General features: G+C 30.6%; 3 protein-coding genes across 5 annotated transcripts; 1 reads left to right on the top strand and 2 right to left on the bottom strand.

Annotated features, from left to right (window-relative positions):
* Positions 1-1,821: 1,821 nt before the first annotated feature.
* On the bottom strand, positions 1,822-4,527 carry LOC111014935 (GDSL esterase/lipase CPRD49). The gene is made up of 7 exons (XM_022289806.2): positions 4,341-4,527; positions 4,094-4,223; positions 3,787-3,864; positions 2,831-2,971; positions 2,526-2,599; positions 2,280-2,423; positions 1,822-2,176 (listed from the first exon to the last, which is right to left on the bottom strand). The coding sequence occupies exons 1-7, from the start codon at positions 4,454-4,456 to the stop codon at positions 1,999-2,001; spliced, it is 861 nt and encodes a 286-aa protein (XP_022145498.2). The 5' UTR covers positions 4,457-4,527; the 3' UTR covers positions 1,822-1,998.
* A 5,579-nt stretch (positions 4,528-10,106) lies between these two features.
* Positions 10,107-14,160, bottom strand: LOC111015064 (GDSL esterase/lipase WDL1). Its single transcript, XM_022289978.2, has 8 exons — positions 14,094-14,160; positions 13,856-13,988; positions 12,906-13,035; positions 12,629-12,706; positions 11,777-11,911; positions 11,243-11,316; positions 10,995-11,138; positions 10,107-10,905 (listed from the first exon to the last, which is right to left on the bottom strand). Exons 1-8 carry the CDS (start codon positions 14,119-14,121, stop codon positions 10,737-10,739), a joined length of 891 nt encoding a protein of 296 aa, XP_022145670.1. The 5' UTR covers positions 14,122-14,160; the 3' UTR covers positions 10,107-10,736.
* Positions 14,161-20,029: 5,869 nt separating this feature from the next.
* On the top strand, positions 20,030-24,678 carry LOC111015093 (putative envelope ADP,ATP carrier protein, chloroplastic). Of its 3 annotated transcripts, none has more exons than XM_022290008.2 (10): positions 20,030-20,532; positions 20,855-20,911; positions 21,553-21,615; positions 21,822-21,878; positions 21,958-22,041; positions 22,897-22,965; positions 23,081-23,193; positions 23,275-23,444; positions 23,939-24,017; positions 24,445-24,678. In XM_022290008.2, exons 1-10 carry the CDS (start codon positions 20,161-20,163, stop codon positions 24,593-24,595), a joined length of 1,215 nt encoding a protein of 404 aa, XP_022145700.2. In that variant the 5' UTR covers positions 20,030-20,160; the 3' UTR covers positions 24,596-24,678. The 3 variants fall into 3 exon arrangements, with proteins under 3 accessions (XP_022145700.2, XP_022145701.2, XP_087980605.1); XM_022290009.2 differs by having other exon boundaries at positions 20,031-20,532; positions 24,469-24,678; XM_088124479.1 differs by lacking the exon at positions 20,030-20,532 and adding an exon at positions 20,653-20,743.
* The last annotated feature ends 621 nt before the right edge of the window (positions 24,679-25,299 follow it).

Here is a 25,299-nt window from a genome sequence, read left to right as displayed (position 1 = left end):
TTCCCCTGCGTCCCCTACGACCTAATTATGCCAATTTCTTAACCATGAAAATTTAATAATAGGATCTGCTCCCTCGTCTCTCTCGTCTCAAAGCGCCTTAAATTATTTGGCTCATTTAATTTATTTAATTTTTCATCTCAAAGCGTCTCTCTCATTTAATTTTTCTTTTAAATCCCAAGCTTCTTCACGTGTTATTGTTGTTTAAGTTATAGGAATTGATTTATGGATCTTGATTTTAGTATCCTTCACAGTTGAAAATACCTCCCTCGTCTTTAATAATGGCTTCATCATATGTATTTTAGTATTTTTATTGAATTGAATAATTTCAAATACTAATCTAATAATCTATTTATACTAACATAGTTCCTAACTGTGATTTAATCTATTTCAAAATTATATTCTAACCTAAACTATATCTTGATTCAAATTTAATAATAGTTAAAATAATATTATCTAATAATATAATCAAACAATTGATATGATAGTTAGAAAAGTTCCATTTTTTTTTTTACGTTCGTGTACATAATTTTCACGTGATTTATCTATCAAAATTTGCTCGGTCTTGTAAAAAGAAAATTTGAATTGTGTAGTCCCACATCATTAAACTGAAAAACAAAAAATGTACCTTCGACTTTAACACAATAATGGCCTGACACACAAACTTTATGATATGAAGTCTTCGAGAAATTTGGTTTGGAAAAGCTTTGCTTTTTAAATGTTCTACTCCATCCCATCTTTAACACGAGTTTAGTATCAAAGCGGACATAGCGGTAATTGACAGATCCATCAAAATTCCCCTTTTTTTAGTGACATGTTAATATTTTGAAATATGTTACAAAATATTACATAATCATAATGAAGTATATGTAATTTTTTAGGGAAAATATGTGATAATTTCTTTTAAGTATATTACATCCCGAATTTTGGATGAATTTGAATTTCAGATTTGAATTGTATTAGTTTTTTTTTAGTATAATAGTTCATTGTTTCACAATATCTTTCTTTTCGAGAAATTAAATGTTTTTTTTTAAATTAAATGGTTTATTATTATTAAAAAAAAGTTCATTAATTATTGAGTTATTTAATAGTTCACTAATCATTGATGTGCACCATCAACGTACCTTTTTATCGTAGATAATTATCTTAACCAATTGAACTGTGCTTATCTTGTCTCTCAACATTCATTTATATGTTTGTTCATCGTAATATTGTGTATATTCTTTTCATTTTTTAATAAACTTTCATTGTAGGTTGAATTATGAATAAATGAAATTTAGAAAAGACTGGTGCTGAAAGATAGAAACTTCTTGTTACATACCTGATGATACCTACTTGACATATTATATATAAATAAATAAATATGAAATATATACTAAAAAATAGTAAACGCTTTCCATTTCCAATTTAAAGAAAATGACATAAACTTCGAGGTGACTTTTTATTTCACATGCTTTCTAAGAATATTTGTTAGAAGGTGGTACGATTCAAGGTTGTTTCGAGTCAAGTATACAATCGAAATGAAAGATGCACTTTGTTACTATAGTTAGTAACCATCAATTCTTTTAAACTTTTTTAACCATGCTTCTATGATTTCAGAATCTCTCTTATCCGGATGTGGTGTCAATTCATTCATATACCACTCATCTCTTTACTCGAACATCATATAATAGAAATAATTGTCTTTACTTATATGTCATGATCACTCCTTTTTCTGACCTAACGTGCGACTTTGTTATGACTCCTTACAATCCCAATATAGATTTTTTATATGAATTTACATGAATCGTGAGAATGAGGAAGGGAAAGAAAAAAGATTTGAAAGAAACAATAATGATAGTAAATTAGTAAATTATCAAATATGAACTCAAATAGTTATTTTAATGCTAATCGAACACAGTTCAACTATTTAAAGCATAAGCAATAATTTATAAGTTTGGATCCCATCACAATAGGCCCTTTATTGAAGTCTAAAAAGGGAGCATGGAGCAGTAGTTAAAATTAATCCAGAATGATTCTTGAGCCTTCAAAGGTAAAGGAACCCAGTCTTCTGATATTTTCGAATTCAATTGGCATGGATCCCGCAGCCAAACTTGGTACCCAATTTGCCCTGTTAATCGTATTCTTAATTTCCTCAAAAACTACGCGACTTCCTTCTTCATTAAAATGGACTCCATCCCTGAAATTGACCAAATAAATTTATATAAACATATCAAAATATTCTTTCCGCCATTTGAATGTAATTTTTTATCCAAAATTTAAGGTCATTATCATGAACTAACGTGAAGAAAGTTAGCCAATCATCTCTCCTCTGAACGGCACGAAACAAATCAACATATTCAACGCCTATGTCCCTACAAATGTCAATTATCGCATCCGTATAGATCTCAAGATTCTCCATCGTTCGAAGCTTCTCAAGTCCCGGCCTGAGTCAATCAAGAAAACAAAATGATATGAAGCGAGGAAAAATCATATAAATTGAAGCATGTTTATCGAATTCAAATAAGTATATGATATTATACACTCACATCAGCTCTCTAATTTGCTCACTGTTTACCGGCGGTGGTGTGAGGAAGATGCTGCGAGTTGTTGCCGAGAGGCTCTGAAGAATGTTATTCAAGACCATTAGCCTCTGTGTAATTATAATCATTTTGTTTTTACTGTTTAAAACAGATACATTTAGATGAAAGCTATTTTTCAGATATTAAAACAGATACATTTAGATGAAAGCTATTTTCAGATATTAAAGCAGAAGAGGTAAGAAGTGAAAGTAATGTTTACCGATACAACCCAACAAAAAGCAAAATGGGATTAGATTTTAGGAGTAGTTGACCTTGATATGACAGACAATGTTGGTCATGTTGTTGATGAATTCAGGAAGTGGCACATGACTACCACCCGGAAAAGGAAGAGGAATGACTGCATCATTACCACCAAAGTATACTATAACCAGAGAAGGTTGGATGATTGAATCCTAACATATAACAAATAGAGCCGTTAACAATGTTATATATAGCTTCAATTCGATAGATAGATCCAATTAACCAAAAACTATCATAATTTACTTTCAAGTCCTTTAAAAGTCTTTCTATTAATTAAGACATGGTAAAAAAAAGGAGTTTTTAAATTGAAAAAATGTCTAATAAATGTGTAAACTTTCAATTTTGTATGTAACGGCAACGAAGTCAGTTGTTAACTTTGGGATAAGAGAAAATAGGAAGAATACCAAATAGGATTTCATTTTATTAAGTTACTTTATACAAAACTAATTATAAATAGCAGGAATAGGAAATCTAATTCAAATAATATAATAAAAACTAAATCTAATTCAAATCTAATTATAATTCAAATAATATTATCTAATACTCATTCCACCTATTTCAATCTCTATCATGTGAAATTTCCCACGGTAGATACCTCTATACCTATTAGACACTTTCTAAAGTTTAGAGAATTATCAGACGTTTTTTAAGTTTAGAAACTTTTTAGACACCACTCAAAGTTAAAAAACATATTAAATACTTTTTAAAGTTTATGATTTATTTAAAAAAATTGTTAAAGTTCAAGAACTAAACTTGTAATTTAAATAGTATTTAAATATACTTGAACCAATTATAAAAAATGTTAATTTTGAAATTTTAAAGACCAAATAGACATCTCTCCAAACTTTAACCACCACAAATATATTTTATCCAAAATAATTATAATTTTAGTTGTGACTTAAGTTAATGTTTAGATATACACTCGTTAGAAAGTTTTCCTTCACCCCATAGAAGCACAACAGTGTACCTTTGGAAAGATTTCATCCACGACTTGTAGTGCTCGGCTTGAATTCCAACCACCATAGCCACGTAAAATTACATCTGCCTGTGCAGTTGCGTCAAGATAAACCAGCCTTAGAAATCTACGGGTATTAATTAAAAGTTAAATTTATCTTAATCCATTCAAATTTAGTAGCACTTTAATATAGTAATTATTGATTAAAAGCCGAAAAATTAATCATGTATTCGAACAACATTATTTCTTCTCAATGAATATTGATAGTCGTTTGTTGAAAATAAAAAATTCCCGACTAGAGACAAAAGAATCAATATACCTGACGGGAATACAAATCGGCAATATCAGCACCCCATCCTCTATCGCCAAAGCTGAACTGAACTATAGAAGAACCAAACAGGACGAATTTAGGTCTCACCGGTCCTACCATTTTTGCTCTCCATCCATGACTGAATCAAATAAAACGAGAATCAATATTTGTTATAGTATATGGGTCATGATTGACGTTAACCGTGATCTATAGTATAAAACCTACACCGAAATAGATATGGGTTATGCTTCATTACCGCGACAGAGCTCCGGGAAAATGTGTACTCAACGAAGGACGAAGGCTCAGATGTTGCTTCGGGAGTTGGCATCTACCCGAACCAACTGGAACCGGATTCAACAAGGAGCAGCTCATTTTTTGGTTGCGCAGATGGTCACTGAGAGGAAAAATAAGGATCTGTGAATGTTCTACATCCTCACAGCCCATCTCTTGTTTCTCTTTTATAGAACTAGTTCCATTTAATTAATCTCTGCACGTCTTTCTAAAACTTAATTGCTATTTTGAGTTTTTTTTTATTATATAATTAATTTTGTTATTTGTGACCTCTGTTCAATTTGGAGACTTCATTGTCGTAAGGTCATAGGGCAGCTTTCTAAAAAAGAGAGGGAAAAGCGCGTGGTCGATCCCTCACTTGTTGATTGATTTTTTTTTTTTAATACAATCAAAGATCTTTTAATGAGAGACATGTACCTTGTTTGAATTTAACTGTGGATTGAAAGATTTGTTTAGTAGACATGGAGTGGTACGATAAATTTTAATATATCAAGCACTTTTACCAATAAAGTAGCCTACACAAATATGAACCCAAAGAAACATAAGTTTGTAATGAATCAATAAATTATTATTTTTCAAATAATATTTTAAATAAAAGAACAATAAAAAAAATAACTAAAAATAGCTCATTTTAAATAGATCAATAAGTTGTAGTATTTTTATCACACATTTTAAATTAAAAAAATAATTAAAAAGACCTAGTAACAACAAAAATCAAGACTCTAGTCATATGCTCATCTCTAAAATATATTTGCTCGTTTAATAATTCCTTGACAAATGTTATGGCTCAACGGAACTTGTAACATCACAAGTCTAGAATCTCGGATATAGTTTCATTTCGAGATACTTCCAAGATTGAAAAGTTCTTGAAAACAGTGATAATTGAGAGAATTGAAAAATAAATAAAGAAGGAAGATTTAAACTATGGGTAGAAAAATAGTGGAGGGAAACCTATTTTTAAGGTATATGATGAAAAATTACAAGAGTTTTGGAAAACTTTTGATACTCTATTATGAATTATAATTAAAGAAAAAAATTTTGTACTGCATGTATATATTTATATATAACAGTAGATTTGAGTAGTGGTAACTATACGTTAGAATACACCTATAAGTTAGAGATTGTTAGAACATCAATAAAGAAAATTAAATTGATCGTAGTTCATCAATTTAAACTTTTAGGTATATATTTCAAGGCTAAGTTATATATTTACCACTTACTTTTTATTTTCACATATTTGAATTTGGTCAAATTTCGAGTCACGTTACAAATAAATTTTTAATTAAGCATTTGAAATCTATTTAATGTTATCAACCAAATCATAACTCAACAGGTTAAGATATCTTTATCTGATCATAAAGTTGTGAGTTCAAATCTACACCTCTTTATATAATGTTGCATGAAATCAAGATGGATGGGACACGAGCTGTCATATTTCTTATAAAAACAAGCTGTGAAGGCCTTAATTAATATAATTCCCATCTTTTAGGATTATGATATATAGGTGATATTTAAGTCTCAATTGAATATATTTATTTTTCCTAAGAAAGGAAAATTCATTAAACAAAAGTGAAAGCCTCGTGGGCTACCATTGGAGGGATAACAATTGAATACTTCTGAATAATTTATATTTCCTTCTCTCTCCTTTCTCATTCACATGATTCACGTGAATTCCGATTAAATATGGATTTTTTCTGTCTTTAGTACCAGAGTGATCCATGTGCATTCTTAAATATGATTACCCATTTAATTATCGTTAAACTCTTGATAATTGGTTTTTCTTTTACAACTATTCTTAGTGCGTTTTATTTTATTTTATTTTTGTATTACAGCTATTAAATATTATTTCACGACAAACATGAATAACCTTTTGCAAAAAAAAAAAAAAAAAAAAAAGATAAACATGAATAAGATATATTAGTTTGGCCTTGGAAACCGGTAAGCAAGCAAGGCTAAAATTGATTGGTCTGGTAGTTGTTCAAGAATAAATTTTAAATATCAAATTGATAGCATTTTGGTGGGTTAAAAAAAAATAGCTTATCTAAATACATTCTCCATTTAAAAAAACAAATCAGAAGTCCTAACTAAATTTTTTAACTCAAAAAGTAATTTTATTCCAGGAATTGTAATAACAAGTAATTCTGAAAAACACTTTTATATCTTTTTTAATATTTGTCAATATTCAAAATATAGTTTTTCTTTTTTTGTTTACAAAAATATATGAAAAAAATAATAATAGTGCTAAAAGACTTAATAGAAAAATGAATTGTCGTTGAAAATGCTTGTTATTAAAATAAAACAAGAACTAATGAAGAACTCAACCACTCTTGAGTTATGCTCACTTTGATGATTTCGAATGATTAATATTTGATTTTAAAAGTGATTTTAGAATAACCGAATCAATAACATATAGTTGAAAAATTATTTAACAGCTGTTCATTAAGGAGTCGTTTCATTTTTTAAAAATTATGTTTGTTTTTGTACAATTTCATTGCGAAGTTTTTTAATTTTTTTTAAATTTGGTCTAGATTTTAAACATGTTTATAAAAATTAAATAAATACATAAGTGAAAGTAATGTTTATCTGGTTAAATTTTTAAAAATAAAAGTAAAAAAATTATTATGATAGAGAAACATGATTTTTATAATTAAATAATCAATCTAAATAATTTTAGTGAGGGAGCTGGACATAAACATTTTAAGAAGAGAAATAAAATTAGAAAGAGATCGAATATAAAATATTTAGAGAGAGATTACAAAATTTTTAGAAGAAAAAACATTTAGAGAGAAGAAACAAAATTATAGACCAATAGACACCAAAATTTTAGGAAGGAAAAAAATAATTTTTTTTTTCAAAATTTAATGTGAAATAGAAAGATAAACTTAAATTTTAAAACAGCTCACTTTTTATTAAATTTTACCAAAAATCACTTAAGCTTTCAAGGGGTTCATTCAAGACTTACTCGAACTATTACTAAACAGAAAATAAGAGTTTCGACTTCAACGTATCGGAATAGAGATAGGTAAAAAATAAATTTTCAATATTTGTGGATCACTGTCAAAGCGAATATAGTTCAATGGTAATTGGCATAAACCTCAAATTATGGAGTTGTGAGTTCAAAGCAAGTAAAATACTCAAACATATATTTTCTCTTTTGTTAAATATTTTAAAATGAAAATTTGAAATGTTGTTCGTGATATTTTTATTGTGGCTTTTAAAATATATTTGATAATTGGTGATTCAGGTTTCTCCTAACAATGAAACGCCATAACCATATGCAAATTTTGTTGTACATGACTCATCTGTTATAATTTCTTCTCATTTAGGTGAACTCAAAATTCACTCTTTCTAAATTCTCGATGGTGATTATTAGTCAACATCTATCTTTATTGATTTGCTCCCTCAAAATTTTCACACGTCAAATTTAAAAGAATTCGAAGAATTTCACTTGTTGCTAAAGAAGATTTTACGAACTAAAGGTTTACAAAAATAAGAAAGATCACAAAAATATAGAAATTTCATTCTACCAAGTCTACGTGTGCTTTTATATTCATATTAACTGCTACTAAAATGAGAAGCAATAACCTTGTCTGTTAAATGGGATTTCTTTGTATTTTGATTATTTTATTTTTAATTTTGTATTTTAGATTCAATAAGTTGTGGGTGGATTCGAACCTTAGAAAGTAAGTAATGTCTTGACTAATTAGAATATATTTTTTGGTCTAATCAATAATCTAGTTCGAACATTATTAAAATCTATTTTTTTGTAGTATTAAAAACTTACAAGAATGCATTTCCTAAAAAAAATGCAGAGGGTTAGAATTTCTTTTCTCTTTAAACATCTCCAAAAATTGCAAATCTAAAGAAGAAACTCTAAAACATTTCAAAAAATTGTGAAGTCTAAAAAAACAACTCTAAGAAGTAAAAAATGAATGTGTCTACCCTTTGAGAAAAGAGCAGTGGATTCTTAATACATGATGATATAATGTCCTGTTGTGACATTTTTATTATTTTTTTAATAATCATGAGTCTCTTTTTACTTAATTTGAGATCCATTTAAGTTTTGAGAGAATTTTACTAAATTGTGAAAAAAATCTATTTTAAAAAGAGAGTTAACAAAAACTTATTTATTACCTATTCCATGTAAGAGGTCCTGGGAAACTTTTTCTTCCTATTTTGTTCTTTTAATTTAAACATTTTTTTTCATTTCTTTCAAAATATTTTATCTCCATCTTTAAAAAAATTCAATTTTCTCAAATTAATTTTATCTCTCTCAAAAACTCTTCCTCTCAAAGCTTGAGCTTAGAATGTAAAGAGTTAAAATAGGTAAAGTTTTGTCCATCTTTTTCAATGAATTAATTAAGAAGTTATGACTTATTTTTAATTATAATTAATAAGGAATTTCAAAAGTTTCCTAATTTTTATTTTCCACGACTATATAAATAGTTTTTCTTACTCTTTCTCCCAACTTTTTCTTCATCAAAACTTGAGCTTCTTTTCTTTTCGGTATGTTTTTATCATTTAGTCAATGATTTGTGTTTTCTTATATTTTAGTTAGATTGTTTGATTCAATATTTAGCTTTTAGTTTTTTTTTCAATGCAATCTTAATAATTGTTATTTTAAAAAATAATAGATTACCTACCAGTAAGTAATTTATTCAAAAAGCCTAAGAGATCACGTACCTGCTTTTTTTTTTGTCATTTTTTTTTCAATAACTCAAATAAGAAATCAAAACAAAATTTTATTTCTTTTCATGTATTGTAATGTTTAGGGAAAAAAATATGAAAAATCCATGAATAGGTATTTTTTTCAAAAAAAATAAAATAAGTAATTTAAGTAAACAAAAAATTAAATTTTTATATTTTTAAACATTAAAATAAACACAAGTCATAACTCATTCTTTACTTTCTCCATTTTCTCTATTTTTCTCTTCCGAGAGCAATTGACCAAAATAGAAGTGTTCTTTGTTGTGGACAGACCAAGGATAACTGGTGCATCGAGAGTTAATAAAGAAAGACACATCGAGGACTTGAATCTCTTTAAAGAGAGTGAGATACTCACACCTTAACTTAATTGATTACATGTTTGTTTCTCAATATTTACTCCAATTAGAATAAACAAAAAATGTGGCAAATTAAATAGACAAGACAATAACACAAATATAAGGTACTATATAGCTGAAAGATAAAATATGGTGAACACCTAGTAATCGACTTTGATGGTTAGTTTTTTGATTTCTAATTATACCTTTTTATTAGTGTTTATTCTTTAAGATTTTTTAGTATAATTTTTTAATAATAAGTTTATATTAAATGTTTGTTTAATAAATATATTTTTTAAAGATTTTCTTATAAAAATTGGTTGAGATAAAAAATATTATGTATATTTTTATTTAATAAATTTTTTCCCTAACTTATAGATTTTGTTTGTTTTATTAATAAAGGTGGAAGGAATTTAGAGGACTTTGGCGTCTTGTATATATATATTTTGGTTGCAATCCAATAATGAAAAAAGCATTAAAAATCACCAAAATCTACAAATAATATTACAGTAATTAAAAAACATAACCATGCAATAATTTATTACGATTTTCAAGACTTATTGGCACTCCTCCAATGACATTTTTTAATTTCTACTTGGTGGGAAAAATTGATTACCAATAATATTTTCCCTTTCTCTGTTTTATTAAAAACTAAGTCACATACAACAATAAAAAAAAGATAGGAAAAGTACAGAAATGAGACGACAACGAGTTCTATAAATACAATGAATCTCACAAACGTCTCTCTAAATGTCACAACAATAGTCACCTAGCTTCTAAGTACTACAACAATAGTTATTTAGGAATACAGAATGAAAAACTTCACTAGTCTCACAAGAACGGATTGTTGACAATGCTCTACAAGTCAACGTTTTTTTTTCTTCTCCGTCAAATAACACCACTGTCGTCGCTCTCAATTTTGTGCACCAACACAAAATAGCCGCCACTATGATTTTTGTGCCTCAACACCTCGTGGCTCCAATATGGTTTGCACCGATCAAACCTAAATTTATGAATAACTTAATAGTTGAGGTTTGTGTTTATTATTTTTCTCTTGCAGACCCAACAACTGGCAGCAGCCTTAACCTTTATTTTTCTCTTTTAATTTTTCTTCCCCCATTGCTTTTGTCTTCAATCCCAACACCACTCTTGATTTTTATTTAAATTCTTAAACGATCCATACAGACAAACATTATTAAGCACAATTCAACGGAGTACAAAAGCAAACACAATATTTGATGAGTTTGGGTCCCTCTCCCACCCACCCCTTTATTGAAATTAAAAAAAAGTTCAACAAAGTTATCCATAAACACTTCAAATTAATCCAGAAGCACTTTTGCGCTATTAAAGCGAATGGGATGGATGTCTTCGTATTCCTTTGGCATCGATTGCCAGTGCAAGCTTGGTACCCACTCTGCCTCTTTCAACACCTTCAAAATTTCCTCTTCAACTGCCTCGCTTCCTTTTGGGTTAAAATGAACTCCATCCCTAAAATAAGTTTTAAAAAAAAAGTTATAATATTTTTGCTAACAAATTCAATTTAAAGGCATAGTAGGAACTATGAACTAGAAACCAACGTGAAGAAATTTTTCCAATCTGGTCTCCGCTGAATTGCATTAAACAAATCAATGTATTTAATGCCCAATTGCTTGCAAATATTAATAGTGCCTTCTGAATACTTCTCACAGTTCTCCATTGGTCGAAGTTTCTCCAATCCCGGACTGGGCCAATCAGAAAAAAAAAATCGCTATCAGCAATCCAAGAAATATAAAAATTCATGTTCATCGAATTCAATAATTAATATATATGATTTTGAAGTCTACACCTTATTTCGTGAAGTTGTTCACTGTTTACGGGCGGAACTGAGAGGAAGAGGCAACGAGTGGTCTCTGAGATGCCCTGAAGAGTGTTATACAATGTAAAGTCAAGTAACTCCACTTCTAAATATCTATCGACGCATTAATTTTTACATCAACGTGTTCACGTTTTCATGAATTCGACATCAATATGAAGGTAAATCGATATTTTCCATCGGTTACATAATATCAATATCATAGTAGAAAAAAATCGACAAAATATCAACAAAATGTCACTAATATATACAAAATATCAATATTTGTTATTTTTTAATTAAGTTAACGATTTTTTAATTTCTATAACTTTTACAGAAATATCCATCAACATCGACATTTTATCGATATTTCCATGAAATTGAGACCTCGACATTTCCATCGACATCGACATTTAAAACCTTGTTAGGTAACACACATTTGAAATTTTAGTTAATTTTTTTAAGTAAAAATTAAAAATGATTTTTTTAAAATTTTCAAAGAAAATAGAATATTTTAGGGTAGTTGACCTTGATATGGAGGGCGATCTGGGTCATGTTGTCGAGGAATTCACAATATGGCACGTGAGGGCTACCGGGAAAAGGAATCATTGCATCATTACCACCAAAGTAGACTATGGCCAAAGCAGGTTTGATGGGATTGTCCTAACACACCACCAATAGAGATATTAGTAACTTTTATTTAGAAGAGAAGTACCATATTTCATTAAAAGTATATGAAAAACATACATACAAAAAGAAGAGGTTTAGATGAAAGCACCCCAATTGAGAGAAATAATATATATATATATATATATATATATATATATATATATAGTAATTACAAAAGAGACTTGATTTTGAGAACCAAGTAGATAGAAAGACTATTTAGAAATTTATAAATAGAGATGTTAGTAATGGTTAGTAATTATAATGTGATTTTTTATCAGGTTAGTGAAGGTAAAGGTTAAAGAAGACATAGTTGTTAAATTTTTTTAAGAAAATGTCTAATAAATTTCTAAATTTTCAATTTTAGGTTTAATATTAGATCAAAATTTTTTACCTATTAAGTAAAAGAAAATGTCTAAAGACTTTGTTAGATAAAAAAAAAAATTGAAAGTTTTAGAATTGAATTATTTGACAATTTTTAGAGTTCGGGAATCCTATTAGACAATATTTCTTAAAGTTTAGAAACCTATTGACACAATTTTTAAAATTTAAAAATCTATTAGATACAGATTCGAAGGGTAAAGACTATGCACCTTTCAAAATTTTGATGATTTATTTAATAAAATTGTGAAGATTCAATAACCAAATTTGATTTCATTTTTTTTATAAAAAGTTTAGTTAGCATAATTATGAGAATGCACATAAGGTGTGTACCACTGGAAAGATTTCTTTCACAACTCTTAGAGCCTGTCTTGAATTCCAACCACCATAGCCTCGTAAAACCATATCTGCCTGTGGAGTTGCATTAGGAACTTTCATTAGGATTTAAAATAGAAAGGTATAAATTAAAAATTAAGTTTACCAAAATTCTTTTAAGTTTTTTTTAGTTGAGTGGCATTTTAATATAGGAATTAGAGTTGGAGATCATGCATTTAAACAACCTCATTTCATTTCCAATGAATAGAGATAAGAAAGTTAAGAGCAAAAATACCCTGCGAGCGTATAAATTGGCAAGACCAGCCCCCCATCCACCATCGTCAAAGCTGAACTCCACTATAGAAGAACCAAAGAAGACAAAGCGAGGTCTCACTGGCCCTACCATTTTCGCTCTCCATCCACCTCTAAAGCAAATGAAACAAGAATCAATATTTGTTGTAGTATCTTATTCTTACTCCACTCCACCGATTATCAATATTTGTATTTGTTACTCCTCAAGTTTACTCAATTATTTCCACTTTCCAAGTTTTTAAAAGTAGGTAGGGTCTTTAGTCTATTTTAAAATCCATTAACTACTACTAGTTTATAAATATATTATTAAATAGATCTCGAATAATTTTTTAATTTGAGATTAATCCAAATTGTTAATGATCTCCTTGGTTCGAGAAGGGATCGTCGAAGTTTTGAAATGAATAGAAAGACAATCTACTTTCATTAAGTGATAATCGAAAACAGAGGAACCTAAGTTTATAATAGACATGTACTACTATTCTATTGTCAATTGATTTTGAGATTAAACTCAATGAATATTAATACAAATCTGCTAGGTACCAAACACATATTCGAAAACTTAAAACATGCATGGAAGACAATTCTATTTTTCATTAAATTTCTTATTTTCAGATCATCAATCAATCACATTCTAATATTCTTGAAATTCACATTCGTGTACAATAGAACCCAACATTTTTTTTAATCGTTAGAACTACTTCAATCACTCTTTTTTAGTTCGTATTCATCCACATATTTTTTTTGGTGAATTCATAGGACCGACGTAAATAATTGATTCATTAATTTAATATACGTTAGTTTTAATATGGAAGTTTGATTGAGTTGATGCCAATAGATTGTGTTTAAAATTTGAGGTCTATTGGAATAGACCATAGTTGAGTTTAACCGTGGTCTTAATTAATTCGAAAAGAGATGGATTTAGGTTATGCTTACCGGGATGCAGCTCCGGGAAAACGTGCCTTCCATTGATTTGTCGGGAACAGTGAAGGACGAAGGTTTGGATCTTGCCTCGGGACTTGGTATCGACCCGACCCAACTGAAAACGGTTTCACCAATGAACTTTCACCTGAGATATTGAAGACAAGCATAGAGGTTAATTAGGACCCTAATTATATCACAGTGTAGAAAAGCATTTAACAACATCAAAATAATAATGTGTTTAGGAATTTACAATAAGAGAGGGAAATGAAGGAGTTCATTTTTTCCTTGGACAGATGGTACGAAGATTGAGGATCTGTTTCTCCCTTTTATATAACTACTGCATTACTCCAAGTTTTTTCTAAACATTTTTTAATTTTAGCTAACTTAATTGTTATTTTTGACTTTTTTTGTTATTAATTAGTTTCGCCAATAAATTATCAGCCCACTTGATTAGTTACTTCCTAATTACTTTTTGTTTATTTTCGTGGAATAAATTAACCTTTAATAGCCCTTTTTCCACAACTTTACGTTTTCTTGAGGAAAAAAAAATTAATAGTTTTATTATTGAACTCTAAGAAAATGATCGCCAACAATCCACACCCCCCACTTGTTCATTAAAAAAATAAATAGAAAATAAAACTAAGAAAATAAAAATGTAAAACTAAACTCATCAAAATAGGCATAAAAAACTATGTTTTTATTAATATTCATCGTTCAATCTCGAAACTAATTGACAATCGGAGGAGTAACCAGGTCTATTATAAACTATTGTTAAGTCTCTTACCTCTTCAATATGGGATCCTTATCAGTTTTATGGTATGATCACATACTAAATAACATGTAGATCAAGTATCTCTCGAACCTTGCTCTAAATTCAAGTTAGTATTGTTGCGGTAAAAATTTGGCCTCTTGGAATCACACCAAATTCACACCAATTGTTGAAAATGAAATCGAGAACGAACCTCAACCTACAAAATCAAATAACACTGAATATCGGTGTGGCGCTTGCCAGCTCTAATGCATAAGTTAGAATCAGAATAGTCAATTAAGAAGAGTATGATATTTCTGGTGTACCTTTAGGGTCACCACACCGACTCCAATGCATAAGTTAGAATCGGAATAGTCGATTAAGAAGAGTATGATATTTCTGGCGTACCTTTAGGGTTTAGTTTATTGTTATATTTATAGAGGTTGAATCCTGATGTCCTTACGAAGCATACCCTGTTGGGTTGTGGGCATCTTGTGGGCTGAATGTTGAACCAAGGGATTGATAGTCAGCAGTAGACTTCCTAGTAGACGAACCTGGTTGGCCGAAGCCATGCGAGGCCTTGGACCTGGTCAGTTGAACTTGGTCGGTCGAGACCATGTGGGGGCCCTGGACCTGGTCATACCTTAAGGTTGATCATGTTCTAGACTTAATTATGCCTGAACCTGGTCATACCTTGGACCTGATCATGTCCTGAGTCGATCATGCCTTGGATCTGACCATATCCTAATTGGTTTAGCCATGCCCTAGATCTGGTCATGCCTGGATCTAGTTTTGTCTTCAAAGTATGACATATTAATCTTAAATATCACTCAATTAAACATTGTATAAAGTTAGTTCCAGAATTAAATTGCTGTATTGGCTTATACATGATTTTGTTTCCTAACAAAAGAAACCCAACCCAAGCTTAAGCTTGTAATTGATCAATAAGTTGTCGTTTTTTTAACACACATTTTAAATTAAGAATAAAAACTAATTATAGAAGACAATAAAAGAAATAGTTGCAAAAAAAAAATCAAGACTCTAGCCATACACTGGTTCCTAAAATAGATTTGCTCACTTAATAATTCGTTGACAAATACTATTATTAACTTTATAAAAGTGAAATTATAACATTGCAAGTCTAGGATCTCCGATGTAGAGTTTCGACACATGCATCATTTGCAACTGGAATGTGTCAATCAAGATTGAAGAGTTTTTTAAAAGAGTGAACTAAGGTCATGTTTACTTACCAAGAATCGAAATGAGAATGAATTGAAATGAAAATCAATCGGAATTGAAATATTATTCCTTTGAATCGAAATGAGAATGAATCAAAATGAAAATCAATCGGAATTGGAATATTATTCCTTTGATGTTGTTTGCCAAAAATTTTATGGAATCAGAATCAGAATTCCTTTTATCTTGTTTGCTAAAACTGTGTGGAATCGAAATCGAAATCGAAAACAGATATATAACAATTACTAGTATACCTCTTTTCTTTATAGCTATTACAATTACACGTTAATTTTTTTAATTACAATAATAATTTATTTTATTACTATATTATTGATAGTAATTTATTTAATATTTATAAATAATAAATAATTAAAATATAAAAGTACATTCACTAAGATACTTTTTTTTTATTAAAACCATCATCATTTAATATTAAATTTTATTATTATAATATTTAATAATAATGTTATTAAAATTTATTATTATAATATTTAATGATAAGGAATTCTACTTTTAAAAAATCTACCGATATTAATTAATAATAACAAGATTAAATTAAAAATTAAAAATTAAAAAATTTAATATAAATTTATAATATCTTATAATAAAATCACACCGACTAATAAAATTGGTATAGATTTTTATTAGAAGAAAATTATTAGTAGTATAATGAAAAAGAAATAAAAAAGTATAAAATAATTAAATAAATAAGCTATAAGTCTCATTAATACATGAGAGAGAAATGATAAAAGTAGAAAAATGATTACAATAAATTTGTGGAGTCCATAAAATAAGAAATGTGAATGTGATTGATGCGGGTGCAGTAGATGAATATGATTGTCTCTATCTAAAAGATGAAAATGAAGAAATTTTACGGGTCTCACATTTGATTCTCATTCCTATTTTGAAGATGGATAAGAACACAAAGCTGCCATATTTGCTTATAAAAAACAAGCCGGCAAGCCCTTAATTAATATAATTCCCGTTGTCATGTTTTTTATTCTAAGTCTTACCTCCATAGGATTAGAATATAAGATTATAATATTGAAGTCTCACTTGGATCCTTCTGGATCATAGGACTCTCTCTCCACTATTTTATTTTCCCCTATCTCTTCTCTCTCATCCACATGATTCACGTGAATTCAATAATCGATTTGTTTCGAGACCGACTGAACCATGTGCATTCTTAAATATTGATTACCCATTTAATTATCAATAAACTCTTGATAATTGGTGTTTTTCTTTTTCTTTTACTTTTTTTAACTATTTTAGTGCGTTTTATATTTTTATAATACAACTATTAAATACTATCACACGATAAACATGAATAACGATATAACATTATCCAATTGGGCCTTGGAAACCGGTAAGCAAGCAAGCCTAAAAATGGTACGGTAGTTGTTCAATAATAGATTAATATTAAATTGATAGTGCATAAAATTTTCTTTGGTTCGTTACCTTCGGTTGCTGCAGTTACCCTGCCTTCGTATTTGGAGTTTGGAATGATTAATGTTTGGTTTCATTAGTGATCTTTGAATCATCAAATCAATAACGTATATTTGAAAATTTATTTTAAAACCATTTATCGGGGTTGATTGAAAATCATTTCATTTTTAGTTTTCTTTTGTTTGGAATTTATGCTTGTTTTTATATAATTTCATTACTAAGTTTTTGAGAATTTTTTTTTCAAAATCTCATCTAGATTTTGAAAATATTTATAAAATTTATATAACAAAAGAAATAATAAACATAAGAGTGAAAGTAATGTTTCTCAGCTTAATTTTTTAAAATAAAACGTAAAAATTAGAAAGACAAATAAAGTTAGAGAAACATGTCTATAAAGTTGGAGAGACAACAAATTTAGAAAGAAAAACAGGGAAATAGAAAGACAGACTTAAAATTTAAACAAATAAGAATTTAAGAACTAAGTATTTTATTAAATTTTTACCAAAAATTACTTGAAGAATTACCCCTCAAGCGACAGATTTCACTGAAAGTGACAAAATCACTCTCAAAATACTAAAAAAAAAAATTACAATTGAAGTTAGAAAATTCACTTGTATGAAGTTTTTAAAAACTCGTTGTATTAAACAATGGTCGTTGGCAATTTCGTAGAAATCTTGTTTCGTGGTTTTTATTTCGGAAATATATATATAATGTTAAATCTTTTAAAATATGTTCAAGTGTAAAGGTCTGACTTGGTCAAGATTAGACACGTGGGAAAGGTGATTTACTTCGTCGTGAAATAACCTGTACAAGAGGGGCAAAAAAGATTCTGACGCTCAAGTCAGCTCGGCTTCAATATCAAGTTCGAGATAAAATTTGATACTTGTATGCATAAGTGATGCCCTATATTTATGGATTAGGGATATGACAGGCGATTACAAGTATCGAGCAACAGGTCGAACGTGTTTTAAGTGGTGGGTCGAACTTGGATGTTAGTCGCTTCGCAAGGTGGCTCGTATAATAGATTTATGACTAAGTATGACACTTCAGAAGTCTCCAATGTGGCCTAAATTCTTGGGATTGTCGAGGTGGATCTATTTGCTTCCTCCACGTGGCGGGATGATTTTTGCCCCCCAAACATTGACCTCTCTCTAGCAAGTACGAGTTGAACTTGACAAAGAAGTTCTCTTGGGTTCGAAAATCTGCCTAAGTTAGTGATTTATGGGGTTAAGATGCATAATATGATTGTTGGAGGAAGACGATCGGTCGATACGATAGCTGTCAGAGTAATCGAGTGTTCTGACCCTTGGTATGTCACTCAATCTGAGCCGTTGACCTGATGACACTCTTCACCCTTTCGAAAAGGTGTATTGCTTGGAGAGAGTCAGATTCTGGATGAACGGGGAAACAATCTTCCATGGTGATGTAATCCTTTACAAATTACTTTCATTTCTAGGGCTTTGATATCATCTTTATCCCAAATGTTGCAGCACCAAGCTTTAATTGTTTGGCCTCTCCGATTTCTGATGATCTAGTCCAAACCACTGATATTCCTTCCCTCCCTCCCTATTTTTTCCTCCCATCTTGATTCACGTATAAAGAAAATTTTCTATACTAATAGATATACTACTCGTATTTATTACGTGTCATGTAGCGTAACATCATTTGAAAATAATATAGAATACAAGTATTAAATAATTATTTATAAATAAAAAGTTATAGTGTGAACAAATAAAATAACAAAGGAGTAGATATCACCGTAGTACCAGAAACTTTTCCATATTCATAGATTGAGTTGGATTCACATGTTTTTTAACACAATCAATGGTTTTTCTAAACAAACTTTATCAAATAATGATCTCAGTACAACCTAATCATAAAATATTTGAATTATGTTGGATCCGTTTATTCAAGTTACTCATTTAAAATATTATATAATAAAAAAATAAATACTAATATTTTAAATATTTGTTTATATATTGTCTGACATTTAATTTAAAACAATAAGTTATTTACCAAAGCGAGCACCGCTCTAACGATAATTGGCATAAGTGAATGTCTATTTTCATGGTGAAAAATTACATTAGTAAAACTTAAAAAAAGATATTTTTAAAAGTTGCTAGAAAATAAATAATATATAAAGACTGTCAAATGAAATAAATATATATATTTTTAACACCTTATAGATTTTTATTCAATAAATATTTTTACCCAAACTTAATAGATTTTGTTTGTTTTACTAGGATTCAAAAAAATAGGATGATTCTATAAATGAGTTGTTTAGTACTTTAGATCAAAGTAAATGAGTTGTGGTTTGTCCCAATTCTAGATGTACGAGATTAGGGAACCATTGGATAATAGGTGGGATAGGTAATTCTTCATTTGTCTAACTTTTGTTTTTAGTTTACTGTTTTTTCATCTTTGAAAATTTAATTTATAAATAATTAACTACTCTATTTATATGTTTCTTGTTTTGTTATTTACTTTTTAAAAATAATTTCAAAATTTATGACAAATTTCAAAAAGTTAAAAAAGTAGTTTTTATTTTTTTAAATTTGGCTAAAGTATTTAAACGTATTAGTAAGATTGAAAAAGAAGATGAAGATCAGGAGGCAGGTCCAATACCAAAATCTGGGCTCATTTCATATGGGCCGAGACAGAAGAAAAATCGAGTTTGGGAAATATCAGGCCCAAGCCCGACAAGTTCCCGGACGCCATCAACCAAAATATCTGGCTGCCAATTAGGATACACCTGTCAGCTACAAATTTCGGCTTTAGATTTTTCAGGCTTTGTTCGACTTCCTTTGATCCCTTGGTTTTCAACCTTTCGAGTTTCTTGTTACCGGTTACTCTGTTGTATGTAAGCCATTCAGTTCCGTTGAGGACCATGCGTGAAGACAAGAAACCTGTTATTGTGTGGCGAAATATTGGAAAGCTTGAAGCATCTGATCGTCGGATCTTCATCTTCAACACTACGGATTGTGGAGCACTGTGGAAAAGCAACAAGCAATTTGGCACCAGTGGTGGTAGTGGTAGCAACGGCGGTGGCGATGGCAGCCGTAAATTTGCCTGCATTACTTTGGTGAAAAAAAGAAACCGGAAGGAGTTCGCGCCGACGCCGGCTCAGCTGCTCAAGCATCCATTGTCGATTCTTGCTTTGGTGCACAGAGAAGCAACACTCTTCGCCGCTGGCGCCGTGTCGGGAGCGGCCTCTAAGGCTGCGACAGCACCGCTCGATCGCATCAAGCTTATTATGCAGGTTAGAGCCGCACTATTAACCTCCAACGTACGGCTTCACTATTTAATTCGTTATTGTTTGACAATGTTTTACGGCAACAGTCTTCGTTTGATTGCTGACGAGTTGCAGAGTATAATTTAAACGCGGAAATCTCCTAGATAACCTAGATTATATGGTCGCGGTTATTTGGATTTCGATGCTTTATTGTGCATCTATAAGGTCATTTAGGAAGGTTGAGTAGAAATCTGGACTTCATTACGTTTTCTCAAGTATACGTTAGATTGAGAGAGGTTTTGCTAATTCGTCTAACTTGTTTCGTACTCTGAAATTCACCTGTTTGCAGACTCATGGAGCAAGAATTGCGCAAGAAGGAGCTAAGAAGTCTATTGGTTTTATCGAGGTATGACAATAAGCACCTTAATAGGTAGTTACTAGTTACTACTCCGACATTTATTTGTTTTCCGTGGATGATTCTTGGCGCTACATCAGCACGCTGACGGTGCTACAAAATTGCTTTGATACGATTTTTGGCATCTTGCAACTCTTTCCTGTGTTTTTAGCTACTCTTCGCAGAAGATGGAGAAATAGGAGGGTGTTGTTTGATTACTAAACGTATTAGTGTGAGCATGGTAGTTTATGACTTGTTGACGCATTGGCAAGCGTTCCACAATAGTTTGTTTGCTATTTGTGCATGGTTTTTTATGTCTAAGGTGAGGTAAACATGAAGAACAGAGATGGAAAGAAATGTACATACGAGATAGGGTGGCAGAGGATAGTGGAAAGGATAAATTTGGTTTCAGAAATTCAATAAGATGGGATAAGGGAAAGGAGTCTAATGAGGATTTAAGGGGTGAAAGGCTGCCATCTGAGAGGACGAGCATTGTGACGAGAATGCTAATTGTTAAAATTCTTTTGATTAGTTAATATACTAACAAACTCTGTAAACTCCAATTGTTTTCTCAGTTCTATCTGTCGTCTTGTGTCAACCATATATGATTCTGCTATTTGTTTAATGGTGGTTTCTCCACGGGCTAATTGCAGGCAATAACAACCATAATAAAGGTGGAAGGAATTAGAGGGCTTTGGAAGGGAAACCTTCCTCAGGTTGTTGCTTTTGGTTAATTTCCTAATTTATTTTATCTTATTATTAATATTATAATTTTTCTGATGAGCTTTTTCAGCTTCAGAACAATTGCTATTGACATTATTAATAATTCTAACATAATCTTGCTTTCCCGATGTATTGCTAATTAGCTAGTTTAGGCTTTCGGGGTGTAATTCCTAGTTAGGGTCTCCCTTCAATGTTCCAGGTTATGCGCATCATACCATATAGTGCTATCCAACTCTTTGCCTATGAAAATTTTAAGGTAAAGTTTGTATTTCAAGATGTATCTTAAATAAGAATCACGTGTAGCAAAACTCAGTCATATATTCCTGAATTTATAGAATCTTTTCAGTGGAGAAGATGGTGAACTTTCTGTGATTGGAAGACTAGCTGCTGGTGCTTTTGCTGGCATGACATCCACCATCGTAAGCATGTCATTTCTAATTTGCTAATTGTTTCTTTTCCAAGTTTTAATTCTAAGGCTGCAATTCTACAGTGAAAAGAAGGGATCTGCCCTAGTCAAATAGATATCTGGAAAGTCCAGGATGCCTGCTTTTGTCCAGTACTCCAAATACAATATCACAACGAAAGTACAGTCTTTCCTTCTTTGTCAAACCAATTCTGTGGGTCACAACCTTCTTTGTCAACCCTCAAGCTCATCCTGCCCCCGTTCTTTCAAATTTTACCTTTCCACAAATTGATTCAACCCCAAAGATCCTTCCAAAGGCATAGAATATTAAATTGGGGAGAGGAAAAACGGTCACCTTGCAAAAAGAAGCCAAGGCCCATAAATCAAATACAAAAGAAGGGTGGACAAGCCCAAGCCCCTACCCTCAGATGTCTCGAGACAATGGTAAAAGCTCAAATCCACCAGAAAGTGTCAGGCTTCTCAATATCAAGCCCAGACAGCGCCTGATCAGAGGAGGGAACCTTATTCAGTCCCACAACCCAAAAGGAAGTGACCCCCTGAAGACTACCACCTTTGTTTTAGAGAGGAAGAACACTCAAAGATGTGATTAGCTTCTTTAGGCGGAGGGGGTTCTCTCCCTTTGCCTGCCCTTAGGTTGTCTGGCTTTTTTTCCTTCACAGTACAAAGTTTTTTTTTTTTTTTTTTAATTTTTAAATAATAAAACCTAATGCTGCAATTTGTCTCTCTCTTACTTATGCTCTTCTTCTGTTGAAGATTTTCAAGAATTCTTTTTCAGATCAGGATTTTACAATTTATGTTTCCTGACTGACCTTTTTTATATGCAATTGTTAACCACTTTTTATCTTTATAGATGACATATCCATTAGATGTTTTGAGGTTACGCTTGGCAGTTGACACAGGGTTACGAACAGCATCTGAGGTATTGTTGGCATATCCTTCTCTAGTCATGGAATCATGAAAGATAGTCTATTGTATATCAGTGTATGGGAGAAAGATTCTTCATATGCAAATAATGGATAATCTTTGGTTTCTAGATTTCATTAAGTATGCTACGAGAGGAAGGAATCGCATCCTACTTCAGTGGTCTTGGACCATCCCTTGTTGGCATAGCTCCTTATATTGCCGTGAACTTTTGCATTTTTGACTTGTAGGCGCTCATTGGTTCTTTCTTGGATTGTATTGAATGACAATAAAGATCTTCTATAACGATATGTTTTATGCATAATAGGGTAAAAAAATCTTTGCCAGAGGAAGTTCAAAGGAGAACTGAAACATCTTTCTTCACAGCCTTGCTCTCAGCTTCCCTTGCCACACTCATGTGCTATCCTTTGGACACCGTGAGAAGACAGATACAAATGAAGGGTACACCTTACAAGACAGTTTTGGATGCTTTTGCAGGTAATTTGGTTGTTTTTATTAACTTTGAATTGTGGCATTTTACGAGTGAAATCTGAGGTAGGTTTGGAGACTAGAACACACTTTGACATAGAATTACGTGCTTGGCCAATGTCCAAAGCTTATTCTGGTGTCATTGCCCATGTAAAAGTGGCAGGTTTCTCTCCAAACCTTTTCATGTCCTTAATTAATTCTAAACTACAGACTGGTTTCCATAGAACAGATATTCTTGTTTTTTATTTTTATTTTTTTTAATTTTTATTTTTATTTTTTTAACTATGAAACCACTTTATGTTAGAAACTCTGAGATGGGAGTGTAGATGGAATCCAGATTTATTTTGTTTCAGTATGGGGATCAAGTCTAATCGAGGAATTTAATATTTCTTTACATAATCGTAGTTAATCCCAGCAATCTAATCGAGCAAAGGGAGGAGAAAAAGTTTGCAGAGCTGTAATTTAGGAATCATTGGCTTAATTTTAGTTGATGTTTGATGCAGGTGTATGGGCTGCTGATGGATTTGTTGGATTCTACAGGGGTTTACTGCCCAACTTCCTGAAGAATCTACCAAGCAGCAGGTTTGTTTCATATCGGAATAATCTCTATATTAAAAAAAATCAATGTAGTTTTTGTTGCCGATGTTTTCCTTGCCTTACATTTGAAAAACTTTCCCATTCCTTTAATGATTCAAAAAACGTAGAACTGACTTGGATTTTTTCTTGAATGTACTAAATATGTTGTCTTGGTTTAAAATGGTTTGCGATAAATTTCTAGAATATAATCCTTTGTACTTTTTTTTTTTTTTGGTTGCAATCCAATAATAAACTAAACATTTAAAAATCACCAAAATCCATAAATAATGTCGCAGTAATTAAAAAACATGATCGTACAATAATTAAGCTTTTTTTTTTTGGGTTTATTTAATTTATATTACGATTCCCAAGCCTTATTGGCTCTCTTTCTTCAATTGCATTGTTTAATTTCCACTCTTGTTTTTTTGCTAAGCTGTCCTCCACTCCTTTACTGTAGCATCAAGCTTACCACATATGACCTTGTCAAGCGTCTAATCGTGACCAGTGAATATGAGTATCAGAGAATTATTGAGGAAAATCGCGCAAAGCATAAGCTGGAAGTCCCAGTGACTAAATTTTCCTGAATATTTATGACCAGAAAAAAATCCTGAATATTTGTTCTTATACCATGGTTCTTCTCCGTCTTTATATGTCAAGTTTTTTTTTATGCGGCTCCTATGGTATGATTTTTTGGGTTTTCTAATAGTTAAAAGAGGTATGAAAAAAGGGAGATACATCATATTCAACTATTAAAAAAAGGGAGATCACTCGGTGGATTTGAATTCTACCACCGACCATGTAAAATAACTGTGTTATAATAATTTAAATAGCGATGATGCATATGTAGGTGAATTTATTTTGATATATCCTTTAATCTTAAGAAAACACCATATTTTACGGTTAACTTCACTCATAAATTATAATGGTCCAAGTAAACATACCAAAAGGTTGTGAGTTCGATCTCTCATCTTACATGCTAAAAAAAAACTTATAGATTATAATGAATATTTATCTTTATTGAATGATCGATATTTTCTCATAAAAGATACGAACTACAAAGTACTGTTATGATTTCAATGACATATTTCGATAATGATTAAACAAAACTAAATTATCTGTCAATTTTTTCAACAATGTATTTTAGGGAAGCACGGAGAGAATAAAATTCTTCAATTTTTTAACAATAAACAGTTAATATGCTCGTAAGATTCTAAATATCATGAAGATGTCAACATTTTCATCATAGTACAAAAAAATAACAAAATGTCAAAACTATATAAAAAAAACA

The sequence above is a fragment of the Momordica charantia genome (assembly GCF_013281855.1).
Source record: "Momordica charantia cultivar OHB3-1 chromosome 5 unlocalized genomic scaffold, Mcharantia_2.0 BLBB01000005.1, whole genome shotgun sequence".
NCBI classification, from domain to species: Eukaryota; Viridiplantae; Streptophyta; class Magnoliopsida; order Cucurbitales; family Cucurbitaceae; genus Momordica; species Momordica charantia.
Note: the sequence above shows the minus strand (reverse complement) of the source record. Positions and strands in the feature narration are given on the sequence as shown.